The sequence below is a fragment of the Lacerta agilis genome, chromosome 8, assembly GCF_009819535.1.
Source record: "Lacerta agilis isolate rLacAgi1 chromosome 8, rLacAgi1.pri, whole genome shotgun sequence".
In the NCBI taxonomy this organism is placed as follows: domain Eukaryota; kingdom Metazoa; phylum Chordata; class Lepidosauria; order Squamata; family Lacertidae; genus Lacerta; species Lacerta agilis.
In genome coordinates, this window is record NC_046319.1 from 39,533,824 (window position 1) to 39,557,239 (window position 23,416).

At 44.8% G+C, this 23,416-nt stretch overlaps 1 protein-coding gene across 6 annotated transcripts in view; it reads right to left on the reverse strand.

Moving 5' to 3' along the window:
• ZFHX3 (zinc finger homeobox 3) overlaps positions 1-23,416 on the reverse strand; it is a 167,535-nt gene that overhangs the window by 20,624 nt on the left and 123,495 nt on the right. For all 6 annotated transcript variants that reach the window (XM_033157100.1, XM_033157102.1, XM_033157101.1 and 3 more), the window contains 3 exons: positions 17,202-17,315; positions 7,161-7,291; positions 6,675-6,875 (listed from right to left, as the gene is read on the reverse strand). In XM_033157100.1, coding sequence (XP_033012991.1) covers positions 6,675-6,875; positions 7,161-7,291; positions 17,202-17,315 — 446 coding nt within the window. The remainder of the gene's footprint in view (positions 1-6,674; positions 6,876-7,160; positions 7,292-17,201; positions 17,316-23,416) is intronic.

The window sequence follows — 23,416 nt, forward strand, 5'->3', positions numbered from 1 at the left end:
AAGGATTTTTTTATTTTATTTTGTTTTGACTATGGCAGACCAACACGGCTACCTACCTGTAACTTTTAATATGTTGTCAGTCTTGAGCCCCTACACAGACTGGTGTTTAAATCAGCCCAAAACATTCCCACTGTTGCATTCTGGACATAATTATTGGCTCATTTTCAAAGAATAGTATTATTAATATTTTCCTTTATGCTAAGCTCAGTCTTTGATCATTGATAATGTTTTGTCATAGCTGTGAAAGTTCTTACGCAACTGATTAGGTAGGCATGTTTGAAAGGCCCACCTTAAGTGGCTGAAAAAGTAAGGAAGCTCTTAATTAAAGCGCATATTGGAAACCTCACTGCAGTTTTGAACCAGGAAGGGCTGTAGTAGCACTATTTTCAAAATGGCTTAATACCAAAAAAGGAGGAGCTAGAAAAGGAAAGAGAGATGTGTCAAGGGAGGCAGGAGAAAGATAAATGGAAGGCACAACAGATTGTCTTTGGCAGGCAAAGAAGCTTCATCCTCCCTTTCTGCACTTTAACAGAAAAAGCAGCAGCAGCACAGCCCTCCTATTCACTTGGGCTCAAAGAACAAGCAAGATCTCTTGATAGCAAAGGCTGGAAGGTCAACGTTGAGGAAAACACACAGCCATCCACATTTATTATGGCTGAAAAGAATACAATGAACTGTATAGGCACCCATAATTGATGATAAAAGAGGGTCTACGTCCCTACACAGGCATGCAAAGATCATCATGTACTCTTGAAAATACTGGCTTTCACATGAGGATGATGAAGTTAAGTTCACAGCTGGGATGGCCACAATGGTTGCCTACTGATGATGCACCTCTGCAGAAGGGAAGCTGTGCTAATTTCTAGCAGCAGCCATCTCTGGTTGTTTGGCGAACAGCAGTGCCTTTGCTGGGCCTGAGCTGGCAGCATCAGTGGCACACATACAAGAGGGCACTCAAAAGCAAACGTTACCAGTATGGACAGCAGCCATTTTGCTCACTCAAACAAGAGTTCTGTAGGCTGTAGCAGTGATGGGAATAAGCAGATCCAGAGTTAGGAATCATTATATATGGGCTTGGAAAATAAAACAATGGGCACCATTATGCCATTAAATAAATCTATACTGCAAGCATATTTAAAGTCACTATGTAAAGTTCTCCCCTGTCCAATTACATTTAGTACTGGTATTTATTTCATTTAGCAAAAGTTTTATACTGCTTAATAAAAAACAATCTCCAAGTGGTTTACATAAAAGTGTAACGAAGTCAATAAAAATAGCAATAAAACAGACTTTAAAAGTAGAAGATAACAAAATTAATAAAATATAGGCAAAACCTTAGAGTTTTTTAAAACAAAACAACAAAACAAAACAAAACAAATGAACATAATAAAATTATATGTCTTTGGAGACTTGCTTAAAGGTTGTTGTTGTTTTTTAACCAGTACAATCAAAGCACCTGTCTCATAATATTGTAGGCCTGGAAAAGGGTGACTCCAATAGAGGATGATGATGGTGGTGATGGTGATTACTATTCAGTATATTTATATCTCGCCTTTCTTACAAGATATCAATTATAAAATACATAATAATATCATGGGCTCGGAGAAGCAGAGTCTCTTTAAGGAAAGGCTGCTAAACGTTCAACTTTTTAGTTTTTTTTGGAGGAAGATGATTAATCACGAGTGGCATGATAGGGGTTTTGAATGATATGGTGGGGGACCTCCCCCACCCCCCAAAAATTCTAGAAATCTGGGTCATACACTCAAGTTGATTGGCAATAGGTCCAAAACTGACACCAATGAAGTATTTCTTCAAAGAACACCTACTGAGCTGAAGGAATTCACAGCCTCACGATGTAGCGATGTCTGCTTGCTTTGATGGCTTTTTAAAAAGGATTAAATGAATTCATGAGCGGGATGTGTCTGTATGTCTGTCCATGGTGGCTGGATCCTCCATGTTGAGAGGTAGCAGCAAACTAAAGGGTGGCAATGAGCAAGGGATGGCTGCTGCCTACTCCCGAGTGTGCTTCAAGTTCCTACAGGCACCTAGCTGGAAAAAGAATTATGGGAAGATGGCCCTTACAAGTGAGCAGAAACAAAGCTTATGTATGAAATTATTTAATATAAGGTATAAAGACAATTTTAAAACAGATAATATGTATCTACTTGTTTTCAAAGTAGAAACATACATATTGTCTCTTTTCGTCTTTTGACATTATATTAAATCATTTCATACATCAGATTCGTTTTTCCTCATCTGTAAAGTGTCTTTGTTTTGCTATCATCCCAACTTTTTTCATCTTTGACCTGAATGCAAAAGCCCATTCTTGTCTTACTTTATGAAACACACTCCCTCCCCCTCCAAACACACACAATTTGGAAAAATGAGTATGAAAACTATTGGGAACGAGAAACTCCTTGTTTGCTTGAGTGCGAAATAAAAGATGGACACAAAGCTGATCCAGTGGAAGACTTTCCCCCTTTTTTGTGAAAAAGCAAGTGCTGTGCTCTGTTTTTTACAAAGACTAGCTGATGCCTCAGGGCTCTGGCTTGGGCTACACAGGTTACATAGAGACACCCCACTTTTCATTCTCTTCCTGCTACACAAGTCAGCTACTCTCCTAGAATTTTTTCCTTTTGTAGAAAGGAAACAGCTCTAATCATTCTCTTCAGTGTTTGTTTGTTTTGTCTCAAGTACAATATCCCTAAAGGCCAATATGCTCTCACTCAAACTGGTTTCTGTATATTCCTTTTGTAATTGCTCTGCCTATTTGGCTTTGACAACCACTGAAGGGCACCAGCAGTATCCATTGACCAGTAATACCCATGGCAAATTCACATAAGCAAATGCCCAACGAGAAGGAGGAAGCCTGGAGTCACGGGACCTGGAAAGCTGCACAGAGGTTTTTCCAGGGATCCATGTAGAGGCCATACAGGAATGAACAAATCCTGTCTCTGGAGGGAGATGAACCAGGAGGCACAACAAGTCCCCTCCAGCATTCCTGTCTATTTTCAAGGCTGTATCATCCCTTATGGAGAGAAGGGGCTCAGAGTAGCCCCGAGGGTAGGATTTGAGAGATGAAGGAAGTGGAAAGAGGAAAGACAGCAGGAAGGAACAACAAGTGCCACTCTTAGCACTATCAACAGGACAGGCACTTTCTCTTCCTCTACAGAAATTATGAAAATAATTCAAAAGAAAGTGTGGGGGAAAGGCCCAGCGGAGTAGAAAAAGAATAATGTTATCTAACCTAAGTTGCACATTATTACAGCAAATCATGGTCTTTCCCCACAAAACTAGGACGGTAGCCACCCCCACTACCAGACTCAGTACGATGGATCAGTAATTGTTTTCATACACTTTAATTAGAAAAACTGAGATGGCTACGAATAATAATGGAAAGAGAGGCTTTTGCACTTGAAAGGTTGAAGTCAATCAAGTGTGAATGACGGCAAAACCAAAAAGAGAGGGGGGAGGAGAGAGAGGGAGAGAGAGAGAGAGAGAGAGAGAGACACCAATTCATCAAGCGTCTGTTGTCTTGCCGCGTCTTTAATCATAATTCCTGATTGGGATTCAAGAAGGCAGTAAGCAGCGATTCTTTGTCTGCCTTCACCTTCCGTCAATTAACTCTCCCTGAAATATAATCATCAACCTCATGTGCTCCTCTGCATTTCAATCTGCTGCTGCAAGCCAACCAGTTCTTCCTTCCTTCCCACCTTAGGTGTGCTTAACTCATTCCCTTTCTCTAATGGCATACTGCCCACCCTCCAAGCAGTTAAAGGCAGGAGGCTGAGATGGGGAGGGATGCCCCAAGGACCAAAGGGCCCTGTTAAGAAGTGACTTGAGCAACACCCCAGGTGTCATTTCAGCTCCCTCAAGGACATGCTCCTCAGCAAGCAGCAGTCATGAGTGGAGAGCTACAGATCCTTTTAACAAGGAACACCAGTTCTGCTCAGAAGAGGTGACCAAAGCTGGCTTAACCTTGTTTTGCTCACCAATGGCATCAAGGGATTTATGCCTGGAGGGAGCCAAGTTGGTGGAAAGCAAACCAGTGTGCATCCCTTCCTTGTTGCTTCCAAATGGCATGCAAGAGCCTTAATTTCTGCCCGTGGCCCACTTTTGCACTACAGATTGCAGCACTGTGGCATGTCCACCTGCCCCTTCTACTTGACAATGCCCTGCAGATTAAGCTACCAGTGTGGGCCTGAGCATTGCAACCAAGCATTCAAGATCCCAAATGTCAGCTGGTACCCAGCCCAGGTGTTCCCCTATGCCTTCTCTGAAAAGAGACACTACCCTAGGTAGTGAGAGGAATGAAGAAAGAGAGGAATGAAGCCCATTCCTCTACTATCTTCTTGTATCAGACCCCATTGTCAGTTCAGGCACTCCCTGCCCCCCTACAACGGCTGCAATCTAATTGGTCCAAAATGAAACCTCCAGCAAGAGTCTGACTGAGAAGACACATTAACATCTCCTCTGTCCGTGCAATGGGGGAGGGGGGAGTTGTACAAGACGAGGTTCCAGAGCCAGACAAAGGAGGCAATTTCCATTACAAAGAATGAGAGGGAGAGCGGGCAGGAGTGTGTGTGCTGGAGAGAAAAGCTTCATTAGGCTCAGAGAGGCAAAGCGATGGCACTATACCAAGGTCACTTCTAATTTAGACCATCTAATTGGCAAACATGGCTCCAAATGGCTATCATCTCACAGGGCTCAGAATTAATGAAGGCCGATTATTTTCATTACCTTCATCCGAGATGGGGAATGAGACAGGGTGGGGTGGTGGTGAGATGAGGGAGAAAAGAGGATGACCGAATGACAGTGGAAGGGAGAGAGAGACACACAATGGGGAGAGGAGAAGATGCAAGTAGGGAGAGAAACAGCACCAGAATGCAACTGGGGAGGAAAGACAGATGAATGATGGAAGGCAAGAAAGAAAACGAGCTTTTTTACTGCCTTCAGCCCCCTGATGATTCTGCCAAATCAACACAGTCCTGCGAAGAGTGAATCAGCCACAACACTAAAAGCTGGGGGATAAGTCAGTGCTGAGCATAGGGAAAGCAACACACCATCCCCAATCAGAACTGCAGCAGCAACCTTTGGTCTTCACAACCTCACCCCAACCCCAATCGCTGGTCAGCTGGTGTACAACAACCCTCTCATAATTGCTCTTGCCCCACAGACAGTAGTGCAGCACAACAGGCCTCTGACGAAATGGGGAGAGGGCTCCCCTGCTATTGTTGACAGGGAAAGAGGGGGGCACTGTGGAATACCCAGATACACAGCAAGTAGCTGTTGCTATGGCAACAGTAATACTAAACATGGCAGGTTCCTGAAAGGCACATGATAAAGTAAGATTAATAGAAGCCTCTCCCAGCCCCAGTGCAAAGGCCAGAGAGGGGCCCTCACAAGAGCTCTGAAGGGACCCTGCCTTTCCAGGAGCAGCATCCTCTTGCCAATCTCTTGGGCAGACTGATGTCAGGAAATACTCAAGATGACAAGTAGCTGGGGCAAAGATCAGAATGTGCTTTCAAGCAATCATGAGTGACATTCTGGAAGAGCCCTGGAAGCAAAGAGGCTCTTTCATGCCGAGGCTGGGTCAGCAGCAGCAGCTTATAGTATTGGGAGGAGAGCTATTTTGCTGCCTAGGTAAGGTCGCCCTCAACTGTTTGTAATAGTGCCCTCAGTGGGCATGGCACCTAACAGAGTCACAAACGCAAAGGGACAGGTTTAGAACCTGGATTTCAACAAGAGGGAATATGGAGGAATTTGGGGACAGAGTGAATGAAGACACACAAAGACAGTGACATGCACTACTTGGGATTCCCTGTAGTGGTGTGTGCACAGTAAGGAATTAAGCCAAACGAGGGAAGGAAAGCCCTGGAGAGATCTAAAGGTAAAGGCAAGACACTTGTGCTGGATATGGTACTTTGCTGTTGGATTTTGAATAGAGATGAAAGAACTGAAGTGAGGAAAGGGAAGGCAAAGTCAAGGCAAAGGGCAATCAGAGCAGAATCAGCAAAAGGGAGAGGCAGAATCAGCAAAAGGAAGAGGCAAGTTTGTGCAATAGAAAAACTTTGAACAAAAAACGTGTAGGCCATTTAGACAAGACAAAAGAAAGCACCTCATCAGACAATACATAATTAGCATGTGAAATTTCCTACCACAAGATGTGGTAACAGGTGGACACGAAGCTTGTATAGTTTTAAAAAGCTATAAATGCATGGAGGATGCCTCTTCTATTAGGCATGTCAGCAGAATGGAATTCCTATGTTCAGAGGCAGTCTACCTCTGAATACCAGATCTGGAGAAAGGCTCCATGCCCTTTCTTGGAGGTTGCAGAGGCATCTGGGTGGTCAGTGTCAGAAAGTGGAGGAAGGGAAGAAATAATGCAGGCAAGATGGGCTTTCTGGGGGGTGGGGAATATTTTTCCCACTGAAGGCCACATTTTCTTGGGGGTAATCTGGCACGTCTATCAGTGGGTGGGGTCACCCCACTTTTTCTGCCACCACCACTCTTCATTCTCCCACCTCCTCAGGTGATTGCCAGGGTGGGATGGGTTGGTTCTCCAAGAAGTCAAAACCAATTGCTTGCAGGGGGCTTTATTTCCTCCTTGCCTCTTGCCCTCCCTTTCTTTTGCTGAGAGGTGCAGGCTGCCCACCCACAATATAGGGACTCACCGTCAAAATGAGCTTCTCCACACAGTCCGGGGAGACGCTGTGGAGGTGAGTGAGGTGCAGCTGCAGGTGGATCTTGTTGCTGAGCATGTCCTGGCAGAGAGGGCACCGAAGCATTGGCTGGACAGAGTGCTGAGTCATGGCATGGACCCTCAACCGGTTGACATCGGTGTTACTGTACTTGCAATATGGGCACTGATATACCTGGAGGACAAGAAGACATCACAAGCTTTGGCAGAATTAAGCCTTGATAAGGCCAGGCTGCAGGACAGGTGTCTTCCTCCACCTTTTAAACACCTTTTGAAACACACTGCCCATTTCCACAGTAAGAATAATCAAAAAAACAATTTCACTATGAACTGCTTTGTGGGCCCAAGTGGATTTAAAAGCTGAATATACAGAAGGAAGGAAGGAAGGAAGGAAGGAAGGAAGGAAGGAAGTTGAGCCATGACTTCGCAGGAGCAAATGCCAGTTGCTCCAGTGCCTCACCTGCTCCAGCTTGGTTTCATCTGATGTTTTAGGCCATTTGGTGACAGGCGACTCAGAGCTTCTTGGAAAGGAGATACGTTTAGAGGATGCTGGGGACTCTGTCAGCTCCTTTTCAGCTGGGGTAACATGTGCTGCAAAAAAGGGGGGACAGAAACAACTGCATGACTATGTGACACCTCAGCTCTGGAAGAACCTGGAGGCAAGAACGGCATCTATGAATTCCTCACAGATGGCCAAGCCTCCCATTCTGCACTGCTCCTCAGTTCGATTCCTTTACACAAACATGCTCTGAATCTTCATTCTGAATTACTTTTGAAGCTTTGGGCTGAAAAAAATAAAAATTAATCAAAATCGAGTCAGCGCCTGAATGCCAGATATGTGCTACAGTTGTGGAAAACCTGAAACCAACATCACCCAAGATTACCTGAAGATCCCTGAATAAACCTGTACAAGCCCTTAGATCACCTGGGGAAATTCTACTCATGGTACCAAACCCTAGAGAATATCACAGGGCAGTGATCCAAAAGGGGCCATTTGGCCCAGGCTTTCTAGGCACTTTTTTTTTTACTTGAATCCCCTCAAATTCCTGTTTTTGTACTACTTTTTTGTGAGTTTTATGCTGCATTTTTGTTTTAATGATATGGTTCTTTGGAGATTTTAAATTTATACTGGGTAAGTGCTTTGTAAATGCCTTTAAATAAATAAAATATGTGTTGGTTGGTGCTTTCTCCCTGCAATGCCCCTGCAACATTCTAATCTTCCCACTGTTTTTTTAGGGGGAGAAAAATGTCTCTTTCCACTTTGACTAAGAACCATTTTCCTTCCATGGACCAATGCAGCCAGACTGTGTGTGAGCCCAGCTGAGTCACACATGCTACAACTTTACTCTTCAGTCAGCCCTGCATGCTCCACGTCAATAATCACTCCCCAAGCCTGATTCCAGGATAACACTGATGTCCATTAGTGCTTTTGGAATTACTCTGGTGAATGAACACAGGCAGACAACATAGCAAAGCTAAAACTCAACATGGATTTCTAATGCAATTTGAGTCAACAAAGGGAAGGGCATGGCAGACTCCCCATGTAGTTGGGATGGTAGGGGGGACGGGACACAGGTGGCTTGAGAGGTTCTGGCACTCCCACCCACCCAAGACAATCACATAATCTACCTCACATTGCATCAAACATGCACATAACACCAGTGCTCAAAAGCTTGCACCGGCTGTCCATACACTACTGGGGCAGCTTCAATGTTCTTGTGTCAGTTTACATGGCCCATAATAACTTGGGCCCAGGATACCCCAGGGACCACCTGATCCCTTATGTCCTCACTCAATCTCTGATGTCTTTGGGGGAGTCACATGGTCCCCCATGGCGTGGATGCATGGGTTATAACCACAAGGAGCAATGCATTCATTATTGTGGGTTCAATTATTGTGGGTTCAGTTTTGATATCACCATTGAGATCAGACAGGCCCCTTTCCCACTGAACTTCCAGGACTTATGGAAGACTTTCCCCCCAGCAGGCTTGAATTCTTATTTTATAGTTTTAAACTCCTTTTTAGTCTCCTGTACACTGCTCAGAGAAGACTCTGATTACGCGGTATACCAATGGTTGAAATAAAAAATAAATACCTCCTGCTGCAGTTTAGAGATAGGCATGCAGGCTTTCATAGATGCCAAGATAAGCTCCCCCACCATTTTCTCTCTCTGTCTCTTTCAAACATAGCAAAACTGACCAGACTGGTCACACATACCCACAGAAACACCAGAAAGGCAGAATGAACACCATTCTGGTGTGTTCCAGGAAGTTGATGCTCTTCCCAGAATGCCTGCCTCATGACCTTTGAACTCTGTACCCTGGAGCACATAAATCTGCAGGGCATCTATTATTTAAAAACTACAAGGACAAGCATATTACACCTAGCCCCCCTGAACACACACATTCAGAACAGTACTTTAATCTGTCTCGAATCGACTTCAAACCCATTTCACCCTTAATGGGAGTTATTCATTTTCACTTGAAAGGTAATATATGACAGCTGGATATTTAACATGATGGATTGGCTGCCGATTAACTAAGCGGTTTAACGCTTCTTGCTTGCTACCTAGCCCCCCCGATCCCCCCTAAAGATGCAAGGAAGATTCTGACGGGGGGGGGGGGATTTGTTCAAAAGCCACAAAAGAGGACCCTGCACAAAGTCAAATAGCAGAAGGAGTACAAGGCCTGAAACCAAGGCTCCCAGAGGCACCACCAGTCACCCTGTCCTCAATGTGTGGATGCTACCGTCCCCATTGCTCCTCCAACCAGATAAGGGAACTGGGGCTCCTCCACAACTATGCCAACATTTTACACACACACACACACACACACACACACACACACACACACACACACACACCACCCCCAAATAAGCCTGACTCCTACTGCCTCAACCACTATCACCATCCCTGTTAGCAAGGGAGGCAGGGTGAAGCCATTTGCAGAACCAGGAGACCTTCGAGCTAAGGATAGGGGCAATAGAGGAACAAAGGTTACAGGCAGGAATATATCAGGATATACATTGCTGGGCTGTTACTGCTACAATAATTGCATATATTATGAAATACAGAGGTGCACACTATATTTCATTAGACTTCTGATGAGAAGTTGTTTCATCAAGTCTACTCAGCCATATAATTCTGCAATCTAGGTTGGTTTTAAAATATTTACTGATTTTATCTGTGATTTTTTAAAATCAATACTTTAAAATGTTTTTTGCAATTTTAGATGTGTTTTATTGATGTTATCAATATTATATTTCTACTATATATTATATGACAGAGTTTACTGATTAAGTGACTTGTAAATCTTTCTAAAAGGAAAGAAAGAAATAGGTTATGATGTTTAACTGTGTTTCATGTATTTTAATGACATGCTGTTTGTTAAGGGTATTGGAAAAGGCTTTGGGGTTATGATGCAACAAAAAGTGGTCTATGAGCACAATAAATCAATAAATAATATGTAAGATCAGAGAGTTTGGGCACAGTAAGTCCAATGTGTTTGTGGTGGATCTAGAAAAATAGAGGAAGCTAGGATGGTGGTGTAAGGTGTATGTATGGCTGAACAAGTCTGTGCTCCAAGTTCTGGAGTAAAGTGGATAAAAGCTGTGACATGGCTGTTGTGACCAATACAGGAGGTGACCATAGCATGAGCCAGAGTCAGATTTCTCACCAAAGAATCATAGAATTGGAAGAGACCACAAGGGCCATCCAGTCCAACCCCCTGCCAAGCAGGAAACACCATCAAAGCATTCCTGACAGATGGCTGTCAAGCCTCTGCTTAAAGACCTCCAAAGAAGGAGAACAAGGCAGAGAAAAAGGGGCACATTTTTGTGATGTAAACTGTGGAACAAATGTGACCTGACAACAGGCTGAAGAGCAAGGAGTCAACGATCAAGGCCATGTCAATGGATATGGAGAGTAGAGGAGGATGAGGAGAGGGTTTTTGGGGAGAGATGAGAAGTTAGGTTTGGGACAAAATGGGTTAAAGACAGTGATGAAGCATCCAAGCAGAAATATTGGGCAGACAACTGGAGACACAGGGGGACCTGGGGTAGAGAGGTAGAGCTAGGTGTTATTAGCCTGTGGATGGTACTGAATGGCATAGGATTGTACAAGATCACTCAGGGACAGTGTATAAAGAGAGAATCACAGAGGTACAAGGGAAACCCCATTTGAGAAAGAGAAGAACATTGCCAGAGTCAAGCAGGAAGCAGAGTTCACCTGTAGATAGCAGCAGGGATGGCGTCAGGGACTGGCATGGTCAGGCACCTCCCCAGGGACTCATAAAGGCCCATTGCTGATCCTGCTGCCAATGAGACACCTGACCAGTGCCCCTGCTGCCATCAAAGGAACCCCTTATTCCTGGTGTCAATCTCCACACACCCACTCATCCCTAGTGGGGAGGGGGACACCATTTTGGTTTTTGCCTCAAGTGCCAAATATATTGGGCTGGTCCTGATTAGGAACATAGGGAGTTGTTTTATACCAAGTCAGACTAATGGTCCATCTAACTCAGTTCTGTGTATTGTGACTGGCAGTAGCTCTCCAGGGTTTTATGCTGTGAACCTTCCCAGCTGTACCTGGAGACAATGGCGGGGATTAAACCTGTGACCTTCCTGCATGCAAAGCATGTGTGTCACTCCTCAGCTACAGTCCTTCCTTGCCCATTGTGACTGCTTGTGGTTCTCATTCATTCACCTCACCCCCCTATTCTCCCTACAGATGCTTACCCAGCAGCAGCAGTACAGACTGTGGGAGCTGAGCTGAGCCAGCTCTTTACTCCATAATATTATGGGGTACTCACTATATTAGATTCCCCAATGCCCAATGTTGAATCCAGGCATCACATATTGGGGAATCTAAACATGTCAGCTGCCTGCTGCAACACAGAGCTAAGTGCTGTCAGTATTGGGTAAACATGTCTGTAGAAAGGAGGGGGTAAGCAGAGTTACTTTTCAGTTGTGGTTCCCTGTATGTGGAAAGCTCTCCCCCGTGAGGGGACTTACCTTTTCCCCACACGACTGAGATGATGTTGTTTTGTTACTAGTGTGCTGCCAAAGCTTCCTGTGGCTTTTTGTGGGGAGGGGGGCATTGTGTGTGTATTTATTTTAATTAATTGCAGCTGTTTTTCTGTATGAATTTGTTAATCAGATAATGTAATTATGTTTAGAAACATAAACCCCGGGGTAACAAGCAACTAACGAGTCTACATAATATTAAATGGCAACAACAGGGTGTATCCAATGCTAGTACTACTCAAAGGAGACCCACTGGAGTGAATGAACATGACTATCTTAGGTTCATTCATTTCAATGGGTCTGATTTGAGCAGGACTAGCACTGGATACAACCTAATAGCAACAACAGCAGACAGCCTGCAGCCACACTATGCAGAGACTCTAATGCAGGCATGGCCAAACTTGGCCCTCCAGATGTTTTGGGACTACAGTTCCCATCATCCGTGACCACTGGTCCTGTTAGCTAGGGATTATGGGAGTTGTAGTCCCAAAACATCTGGAGGGCCAAGTTTGGCCATGCCTGCTCTATTGGCAATGGCAGAGGCAGCTGCAATACCAGGTTGGCACTGGGCAGAAGTCACTGTGGTGTCATACCATGAGCCCAATGAAATCTGGTCCTGAGTGGCAGAGTGGTCATGGACATTTGGCAGCAAGGAGACTACCAGTGAAATTGGTATGGGTAGTTTCAGTGAAGGGCAGAGAGTGAAGCTAGATTGTACGTGGTCAAGAGAGAGAAGTTTAAAGAAAAAAAGTAAAAAAATGCAGGGGCTAGCATTACACTCCAGGAGTTTGGAGACAAAGAATAGACAAGTACTCAGGCAGTATCTGGGAAATGAAAATTTATTAAGGGAGAGGTTTTAGAAGTTGGGGAAATGGCAACATGTGTGAATGCAACAAGGCAGAGGTGACAAGAGAGGCTGGCTGTGTGGCTGAGAGATGTAATCATGACAGGAGAGATGCCTACTATTAAGAGTCAGGAGTAAAGAGTATCAATGGGACACAAATGAGGGAAAAGTCAAGGACAGCAGACTGGTCAACTCATTAAGTGTGTTGGTGGATGGAACAGGAAAATATTGAAGGAGTAGAAGAGATACCATAGTGGAGAGTTCTGATCACTGCAGGAGATGAAGTCTTCAGGGTGGGACATTGCAGATCAGGTCTTATCAAAAGATAAAGAAGAGGCATTGAGGATTCTTAGAGTTGGTGTGGATCATGGAACCAGGAATATGGTAGACAATAAAGAGGAGAGGATGGACTTACAATGCTGGCCGGTTCCTCAGAGGTATTCAGCTGTGTGAGAGCATGAATGGATGCTCAACTGTTCTCCTTTCCATTGAACGGAGATAATCTTTAGGCTAGGTGTTCCTGGCATCTCTGAGGAAAGACTCTGGCCAATATTTATCTATATATGGGTTGTTAGATATTTATCTAAGAAGACTATAAAAGCATACAAAGTGAGGGCATTGCTAGTTATGTGGGGTACCCCAGAACATAGGAACTACCTGGAGAATAATCCTTTCCTTGTGTTTTATAAACTTGGTGTGGCCAAATGTAGCGAGTGCAACAGCTCCTGGAGTCACTCACTACCTCTTGGAGCTCCAGCCTTTAAACCTTCATGATCTGTCACTGACCTCAACAGGCCCATGAAAACAAGAACTTAGCAAGCGCTCCTTCTGTTTCTAATGGGACTTCTTGATGAAGTACTGGGAAACAGGTTGATCTTCTCTAGAAAGACATCCATGGAATAGCTGCTAAAGCACTGAAAGGAGAAGATAAGCAGCCAACTGATGGGAAACCTTTTCCTGAGTCCCTAGCATGTCAGAGACACCAGGCGGAGTGGAGGCTAGCTGCCCTGCTTGCTTTGCACAAAGATAATGCACAGGAAGGAGGAGTCAATGACTGGGGAGAGAGAGGGAAGGTGATGAGGAGAAGGGATGTCCAAAATAGCTGGCATTCCAGGGATATCTAAGGCATTATCAACCCACTGTATCTGCCAGCTGCAATTCTCCGGCACCATCTCCAAAGGAATAAGCATTGATCTCTCACCATCCTGCCGCCTAGTCACAGCAAGGCTGTTTCAGCTGCAAAGTCAATTTTGGGGACCAGAGTCCTACCAATTAACTCAAGAGAGACAGAGAGGTTTCCCCAGCCACTCTGGGAGGCTTAAAGCCTTAAAGTGAAGGCTACACTCATACCAATACAATGAAATGACCCTGGAAATTGTTTTATACCTTTTGAAGTGCACTATGAATCCCTCACCTGAGAAATAGCTCACTGCAACAGACAGTTTACTACCAAAAAAGTCTTCCTACTGCTTCAAATTTTCAACACTGAAAAAAAAGTCTCCTTCCATCCATGAGCTGGGAAAAGCAGCATAGAGGTGAAGCTCAAAGAGCCCAGCCCAGGGTAGGAGGACTGAGGAGGATGGACTCTACCTGACTAAAGAAAGTTGCCTCTCCCCTGCCCCCCAGCCATCAGTTTCTCTGAGCTAAAGCACCACTGACAGCCCCTTCATCTAAACTTCCATCTACTAATCCAGCAGCATAATGGAGGAGCCAATTAAATGATTATTAATTCATGCTGCTTTCCGTAAAGCTAGGTTCTCATCTCTCTGCATTCCGTAAACCAACTCGCCACCTGCCCCAGAAATTTACAGCAGGACTCACTGACGTTTGCTCTCTTCATTGATCATACCAGCTCAGCAGCCGGTCAGCATCCCTGAAGCCCAGCTCTCCAACTAGGTAGGTCCTTCTGCTCCACCATGTGGCAATGCTGCACCTCAGGTGGCTGATGGCATGACATGGGGTGGGCCTGCTTTGAAGACACTCTTCCTGGTTAAGCTGGAACCATGGAAAAGGCACTACACAGGGTGTAGTTTGGTCACTTGGACTCCTTGATGGAGGCCTTGTGATGAATGTTAAGCAGAAATGAGACTCAGAGCTGCTGGTGCTGTTATGTGGGCCATGCTCACGCCAGTGGACCATTGGGGTTATTTACACAGCAGCCCGAGGCTATATTGTGCCCCCTAAGACAGGAGCAGCCAATGAACCCACAAAAGCAGCCCAACCAAGGCACCTCAAAAAAGGGCTTGTGGAAATTCAAGCACACTAAGAAGTCTTGGAAACAGATGCCAAAGAGTGATTCAGCTATGGAAACAAGAAGGAATTATTGTGCCTCACCAATTTCCATAAAGAAATGTGGACAAAGTGGGACAATCATCCTTCCTGAAAACAACTAGTTTAGCATGAGGGCTGTGCTGGGCCCCAACAGCCCTAAGGGAGGGTAAGCAGTAAGTTGCAGATGCAGGCTTGTTAAAAACAGGAAGACAAAAAGAATTAATAAACACTTCCTCTAGCTAATAAAGCTGCCTCCCCACTTTAATGCTGACCATACTTTTGGCAAGTAGTTGGAGCTAGTATGCAGCACATTGGGAAAGAGATATTGACTGGAGAGGAACAGAATCATGGTGGGTCCAGTGCATCTTCAATTACCTAGACAATGGCATTGGCAGTTTACCAATAATACAAAACATGCAACCAATAGACTAAATGTTCAGAATTATCCTAGTAAGCTGGAAAATCAGGCTAAAATGTAAATTCAACTAAGAGTTCTACACAAGGCCCACAAAAAGCTGGCGAGGGAGTAATCTACAACTAGGCTACAGTGTCTTCTGAAAGGAAGAGAGCTATGAATCAGGAGCCAGAAAGAAGAAGAAAATAGCCAAAGTAGAGATTTTAAAAGCAGGAAGATGTTACCCACCTTTTTCAAATATCTAACGAGATGCCAGAATGCTGCATGACTGGGAGGTGGACTGGAGCCATATTGGCTCTGTTCCACTTCTGATTCAATGGATTGGGGGATAAAGAGAGCTGTACCTCATGTCTTTCACAGAGGATACAGAGTGGGCAGGAAGAAATCATCAGCAACCCCAACCTCTGGTGCTTTAACAGACAATGCTCCCCATGCCCTTCCCAGGCAACACTAATAAATTCAGTTTGTCCCTCATGCTCAGGCACTGCGAAGGTACAGTAGGTACAGATTCCAGGCACAGCTCACCCCAGGCCTCCCCATCACAGTATCCAGGGCATCTGATGAGACTTGGTTAAACATGACTTCCTGTGAAAATCAGGGGAAAGTTCAGTCAGGATGGCCTTGGCCTGGTTTTTTTGGGGGAGGGAATTGGGTCCCCCCCTCTTTCCCTACTTTTGCAATTAGAAAGGCAGTGGGCCTGTAGGAATTATTCATAAACAGCAAGAGCTGTGCAGTAGCCATTTATGTTAAACATGTCAAACCCAATTGCAATCATGCCTGCCAGCTCTTACTCCATAAACACACTTTTCTGCAACAATTTCCCAGCCCTTGGCAGCCCATTAATACCTCCCCTAATAGCAATCTGCCATGGGTGCGAATTACGGATGCTCTGTTGCACTGATTGCTGTGTTAGGTGAGCCCTGCCGATCTCTAAAAATGGGGAGCACTTAAAAGCTCTTTGAGCTGGTCTGCCACAACTACTGCTTACTTAATTCATTATCCCTTCCTGTTGTGAAGGCTGAGGGTGAGTTCCAGTGCTGCCAAACACATGAAATGTTTCTGGACCAAGATTTTCTTTTGTCATTTTAATCATTTAGTGACTTTGTGCATCACAGTTGTAAGCAATTCACAAATATTTTAACTTCCTACATAAAAACCCCATACCACACACCCTAGGAAAGCAGCAGTATCTGCTCTGGGACTAATTTGTCCAGACTAGAGGGAATAACACCTTTCACCTTTGAAAGGCTCACTGTCTCCTTGTTTGGAAACAAAGCCTAAGAAATCTTCTTTCTTTCTGATACAACCCCTGCTTATCAAGTAAATCTTATTTCAAGGACTGAGAAATTTTTGACAGCTATTATGACTTGAGATGGCCTTCTGCTGCTGGACAAATACAGACCCAAACTGTAGAGTATGGACTGATGCACCAGGCCAGCACAAGAAAAATTATTCATAGGATTGGCTGGTCAGACCCTTTGGTCAGACCTCACTTTGGTCAGACTGCTTCCTTCTGTCTCTGAATCAGCTCCATACGGAACTGGCCCAAGGATTTCTCTTGCCATATTCTTCTGGCTCGTAGGAGGTAAACATCCACCTCAACTGTTCAGAGTGATTCACATTCAGGCATAGGCAATTTTAAAATTTACTCTAGATTTTGCATTATTTCACAAAAATCCTTTCAGCTCCAAAGTTCACTTTTTTAAAAAAAGAAACAGAGCAAGTTCACTCTATATAACATCTCTTTCCTAATATAAATATGTACTGCTGCTTTTACAAAACAGGATCAACAAGGGGATACAAAATGCAGACTGACTGGGGACATTCTGACTGAGAGAATGATTAAGACAAATTTGAGAATAGCCTCCAAAGCCGGTGTAGGAAAACTTTCGCTAGAGCAACGTGTGGGAGAGAGAACCAGAGCTCGCCTTCCATTGACTCTCACTCACCTGCCACCCATTTGCCCTCATCCTTGTCAACAGCAGCCTCTGCATCTTTAACAGGCTCTTCTGGATCGGCAGCTGCCTCACTAGGAGGCCCTTCTGCATCTTCAATCAACTCCTCTGAAATGGGAGAAGAAAAAGAAGGAAAAGAAAGAGGTAAGGAAAAACTGCACTTGACACCTGCAGCAATGTTGCCTTAAGTCACTTCTAACTTCCCACATTTGCTCCTACAATGGACTCTGGGTGGTTTCCCATCTAATTTGGGAATCCTCAGGCACAGCCCCAATACATGCTCCCTTTATCTTCAAGTCACAGCAGAAGCTGAGTGGCTGAAAAGGGACCCAAAGGGGGTCCTGGTGGAGAAGCCTTGGCAATTGCATGACAGGGAGGCACGCAGCAGGTGCTATAGGAGCAACAGAAATTGTGGCCACTGCTGCTTACAAGCAGTGTTAGAAAATCAGATATATAACCTAATTGCCAAATGGCACCTTAAACCTAGGTTACGGTCGCCACAATGGTATGTCTAGGCACCATTTCCCCCCAATGGGATTTATTATTATACTCTGTTGCTTACCTGCTTAAGAAAACTGAAAAGGCCAGCTAGATGGAGATGTCAAGTCACCAACCTAGAATCCAGAGATCTCCACGTGGTCACAATTGAACCACGCTAGACACAAAACACACCTGGCACCTGGCTAATTTCTAACATTGCTTACAAGCTCACTGGATGCAAAGCTCAGGCTAGGAGTCTGTGGATTCAATTTACATCTATTTCCCTGCATAATCCCCTAAATCTCCTGGAAAAAGCTTTAGTTTGGCCTCCAAATTTATTTACCGTATTTCATTTGCATGCCACCTACACAACCAAATGCTCTGGATGGTTTGCAAACATTAAAAAACAGAATACAATCCACAATTTTTCACAATAAAACAGTAAACCCAAAATAAAGCAAGTCAACAATAAACAAAAACAAAAAAACCCAAACAAACCAACAAACTATGACTATTTAATACAAATGAACAAACATACAAAGCAGCTAAATCAATTTAAAACTGTCAAGGGAATGTACATATTGTGGTTAAGTGTCCTGAGAGAAAAAGGTCTTTTCACCCAGGCAGGGGTGCCAAAAGAGCCTCTCTAGGCAGCCCATTCCATAACTGGGGCTGCACCAACAAGAACCAGTCCCTAGCAACTACACACATCACTTCATTAGGCAGGGAAACCTGGAATCTCAGGGTCCATGCAGGTATATATAGGAGGTGGCGATCCTTCAAGTAACCTGGCCCCAAGCCATTTGTAGCTTTAAAACAGTGATGGATATCTTTCTTTTTTTTAACCTGAGGGATGTGTATGGTTCTGGGGAACTTTGCAGGGGCCACATGCCAGTGGTGGGCAGAAGTACAGTAAGCTAGTTTCTACACAGACTCACACAACCCTCTATGCTCTATGCAGCTAAGATAGGGGCTCTGTCTCAGTTCAAGGACATATTCCAGCCAGGTAAAAACACTGCTGACAGGGCTGGTATGCAGCTGAAGGGAGGAAAGAATCGAACCAGAGATTAGAAGGCAGGTAGAAAGCTCTGAAAACTGACAACCCATGCTAGTTACTGACCAAGGCTATGGAGGGAAAGGTGACAAAGCTAACTTTCACTGCGTTAGAAAGCAACCTGAATAAAGCATCAGCCAATCAGCTCACAAGCATCTGGAAGCAAACAGGTAGTCATAATCAGTCAGTGTACATCTGATAATTCCACGTGGCTCTTCAGTCCAACCAACCTAGTCAAGCAGATAAAATGGGTGTGATGTGTACCTTTGGGGTCTGGCCATCAGCAGTGCTTTTGAAATGGCCCCACATGGTGGTCAGTTTGCACCCATGTGGGTGTCAGGTCTCAAACTTGCCTTGAAATCATATAGTATCCCCAAAGCCCTGTCCTCTGAGTCCTAGGTTTGGACTGAATGGTGAGAGAAAGACATCCCACCTGTGCCTGAAGCAGTAAAGTAAACAGAACACCCAGGAAAGATAGTCAGACCTGTTCTTTAGCACTAGGTAGCCATCAAAAATATTGTACCACACACACAGCACAACATCAGGGGCCAAACAGCTTTGCATTGATATCACATATTTTTGTGGGGTGGGGGAGTTCTGTCAAAATACCCACTGAAGTATAAGTTGCCAAGTTCCTAAAAAGAGGAAGCTGTAGCAGTACTGACCTTTCTCGTGCCATTCACTGTCTGCACTTTGTGACCCTCACATGAGCACTCAGCAAAATCTGTGTGTGCCTCAAGGATCCAATAGGCAGTGAAGCAGCTAGTGATGTAAGCCCCAAGAATTTAAGATTGGCCTCCTGGCAGGAGAAGAATCTCCTTCCTCGCTTTATCAGCACAGAAAGCATAGAGCTAGTTGGGATGCAGAACACACTGATTGTGCATCTTCTATGGAAAGGACAGGAGATGTAGTAATGCTTAGTATGTCTATAAAATGCTTGAGTGTTCAAAGTACTTCATTGGCATATGGGCCAAGCCTGGAACAGCTCCATGGCTTTGAATAAACCTTCCTCTAAAGAGATCTGCCCACTTATGAGGTAGACTAGGCTGAGGGAAACCCAATGATCTTTGTGACCAAATGGTTATTTGAACCCATAGTGCTCTAGGGAGCATCCAACACACTAACCACTATACCACACTGCACTGCTGGAAGAAGGTCATTCAAGCCCTTAAAAGTAAAGGTACCCCTGACTATTAGGTCCAATCGCGGATGACTCTGGGGTTGCGGCGCTCATCTCGCTCTATAGGCTGAGGGAACCGGCGTTTGTCCGCACACAGCTTCCGGGTCATGTGACCAGCATGACTAAGCTGCTTCTGGCAAACCAGAGCAGCACACGGAAATGCTGTTTACCTTCCCACCAGTACCTATTTATCTACTTGCACTTTGACGTGCGTTCGAACTGCTAGGTTGGCAGGAGCTGGGACCAAACAATGGGAGCTCACCCCATCGCGGAGATTCGAAATGCCAACCTTCTGATTGGCAAGCCCAAGAGGCTCAGTGGTTTAGACCACAGCGCCTCCCACGTCCCATTCATGCACTTACTTGCTCTTATTTAAACAAGCTTATAGAGGCTGAACTGGTGGTGAAGCCTGGAGGACAAATTTCCAGCTGCAGATGCTTTTACTAGATAGGTGGGGTAATAATAATAATAATAATAATAATAATAATAATAACAACAACAACAACAACTGTTAAGACTGGTGGCTGTTTAGTCTAGGGACTACTGGCTCCATCTGAGCTTCACCTTTAAGCAAGAAGAAAATGTGGGCCTCCTGAGCAGTCTTTCTCCTCCAGCCAAATGTTGGAAAAAGCTCCTCAAAGGAAGAAAATGCCCACCAAGCCCCTTCTGGCCCAGCCATGCTGAAGGTCCCCTGCAGTCCCAGCAGCCACCTAGAGGTGTCACCCTCTCCAAAGCAAGCAAAGGATGGCTGGCCAGCCGGCTGGCTGCTAAGTTGCGACTGGACTGTCTGGGCTCCCCTCCGAAGCATGTGGAAATAATATACGTCTTCCAGCAAACTGTCTGGTTCAGAGGAAATAAAATAGGACATTCATAAGCAGTTACACCATCTGTCTTTATACCATCATCATCAACAACAAGGGGGAAAATAGCTCTTTAAAATGGATGAAAGCCCAGGCTGACAGTAACCAGGAAAATGTGAGCTATGAATACCAATAAAGGTAGAAAAATGATTAAAAAACAAGGATACACACTGCAAATTTCTCTCCTCCGCTCTGCTGCCTTGTTTTATTGGCTAGCCCTGCAAAGGAGATACTGTCTCTCAAGAATCAACCTGCAAATGGGGGGGGGGCAGGGGGCGTTGGGAGGATGACAACACTGGTTATAACAGCAGAAGAAGCCCATTATTTGGGTTGGGAAGGGAAGGGTAAGGAAGCAGCTCAGCACTGACCTCAGGCACTCAAGAGCCCTTCTTTCTAGGATTCCCCAAAAACATTAAACAGTGGCAGCAGTGCCTTTTGTGTGTAGCAGGAGAGATGCCCCTCTGCCTCCTGCCAGGGCTCCACTGCAATTTCTTTCGGGGAAATTCTTTTTTAAAAAGCAGCTACAAAGAGAGCATTAGGCATAGGCAATTACAGGGTGGTGATGAATGACCTCTGTGGCTGGGGACAGAGAATGGAAGGCAGAGTGTAACTAGTCTAGTCCCAACCTTTCCAACATAAAGTGAGCACACAAACACAGACACATACCATTCTCCTAGAGCTGAGCTCCTTCCCCCTAGACCACACTGGGAACTCTCCCAACTAAAGAAAGAATAGCCCATTTGGTAAAGCTCCCACCTTCAATCCTTGGGCTCAGCTCATGCTTCAGCAGCAGAACCCAGAGTCTTTACCCCGTCCCCTTGTAGGCACCTCACCTTTTCCAGCCAGGTTTCTTTTTCCAAATAAGCATTCCAAGGAGGCCACCAGCATTGAAAGGGAAGGGGCGCATCACCTGGAGAGGGACTAATTCTGCTAGCTAGCAAGATGAGCTTAAGTCTCACAAGTTATCCTTAGGCCCTTACTGTAATGCCTTATCCCAGCCCCAAGTTACCAATGGAACACTTTAACTTTGGCCAGGAAGGGCAAAACCCCACAGACCTCTGAGGGGCAAGCAAAGGGCGAGCAAAGCTCTTGCAAAGAGTGCTAGGTCCCACATGGATGCCACAGGGCCTGTCTCTTCTGCTCCTACAAACTTGGCAAACAGGCCATGACTTCCTGAGACAGGATATGTTCCTATGTCCCAAGCAAGTGTGAACCAAAAGGACAGATTGCAGGGAGTTGTCTGGTAGAGACCAGCCAGGTGCCTCCCCAGGCAACTGATGCACTTGCTGACCCCCCCCCCCCCGAATCATTCCTTAGCTGCGCGACTTGGAAATCCAAATAATTTCATGCTTGTCCTGCTCAAAGTTCTCCACAAAGGAAGGCTCAAGTCAGAGGGTTGTTTTTTTGCCTCTGGTGAAACAAATGTTGTAGACAAACCCTATTTCTCAAGAGGAGGCATCTCCTCCCGGCCCTTGGTGAAGTGCACAGAATTTCCAATCTAAGCTTAGTCAAGAAAATGGGCCTCAGCCCCCACCTCCAATCAAAGGACAAAAGACCCCATGACTCCTGCTCCTTCACACATCCTGACGGACAGCCTTAAAGCCCTGCATGGACAATCCACCCACTTCCATCTGGAAAACAGCCAGGCGAACAGAGCCTTCCCCCCCTCTCCATTCCCTTAACAAAATGACAGCCCCCTCGTCCAAACACTCAAGGGCTTGCAGGGTCTGGGGTGGAAAAGGACAACGAGAAAGGAGGGAAGTAGAGCATGTTTGCCTCCCCACTCCCGCCCGTTCCAGTAGACTCAAGAGCTGAGAAACATTAGCTGTCACGAACCACAATCAAATCGGGTTTGAAATATTTAGCAGTGGCTTGGAAAATGCGATGGTGCAGCTCTGACAGGCGAGATGGGCACAGACACCCATTTTCCATTATAATGGAAATATCCAGCCTGTTCTGAATATGTATAACCCAGAAAAATGTATTGATTTTTCATTCAGCATAAAAAAATTGAAATACCCTGCAGCTGTCAAAAGCCTTTTGTTAAAAGCTCATCTTCCTGGAATGAGGTTTACCAGAAACAAGTTTTAATTGTACACAGGCTGCTTCTTTGAAACACGGAAGGATAACCCCCTCACCCCCACCCCGTTAGCAAGAAAAATTCCTACTATGTCACCCCACACCCCGCTGCCTCAACAAGAGATTGCTCCCATCACTGGACAGTAATAAGCAGGCTGTAGCCCTGGCACAATGGTGTGTTGAATTTTTCAACTTTTAACTCCCAAAAATAAGGAGTGCTAAAAAGTTGTAACATGACTTGGGAATTCAAAATATATTTTGGTTAAACTAATATAATTTAATTTTACTTGGTAAGTAAAATGTGTGTAAAATGGCACAGAAATCATTTTAAAAGATTGCCAAGTGCTTGCAGTTATATTACATATTAATATTTTTATTTTTATTCTTATTTATTGTTATTTCACAATACCTGACATATTCAGAAGGTAAAATTAAAATCTTTTGGTTTTCCAAAAACAGTTTATGTGCTTCCTCATCAAACGTAGACTTACCAAGCTAGGACTTACCATTGGACAATATTTTTGTCTAATCACAAAAATATTAGCAGATTTGAATT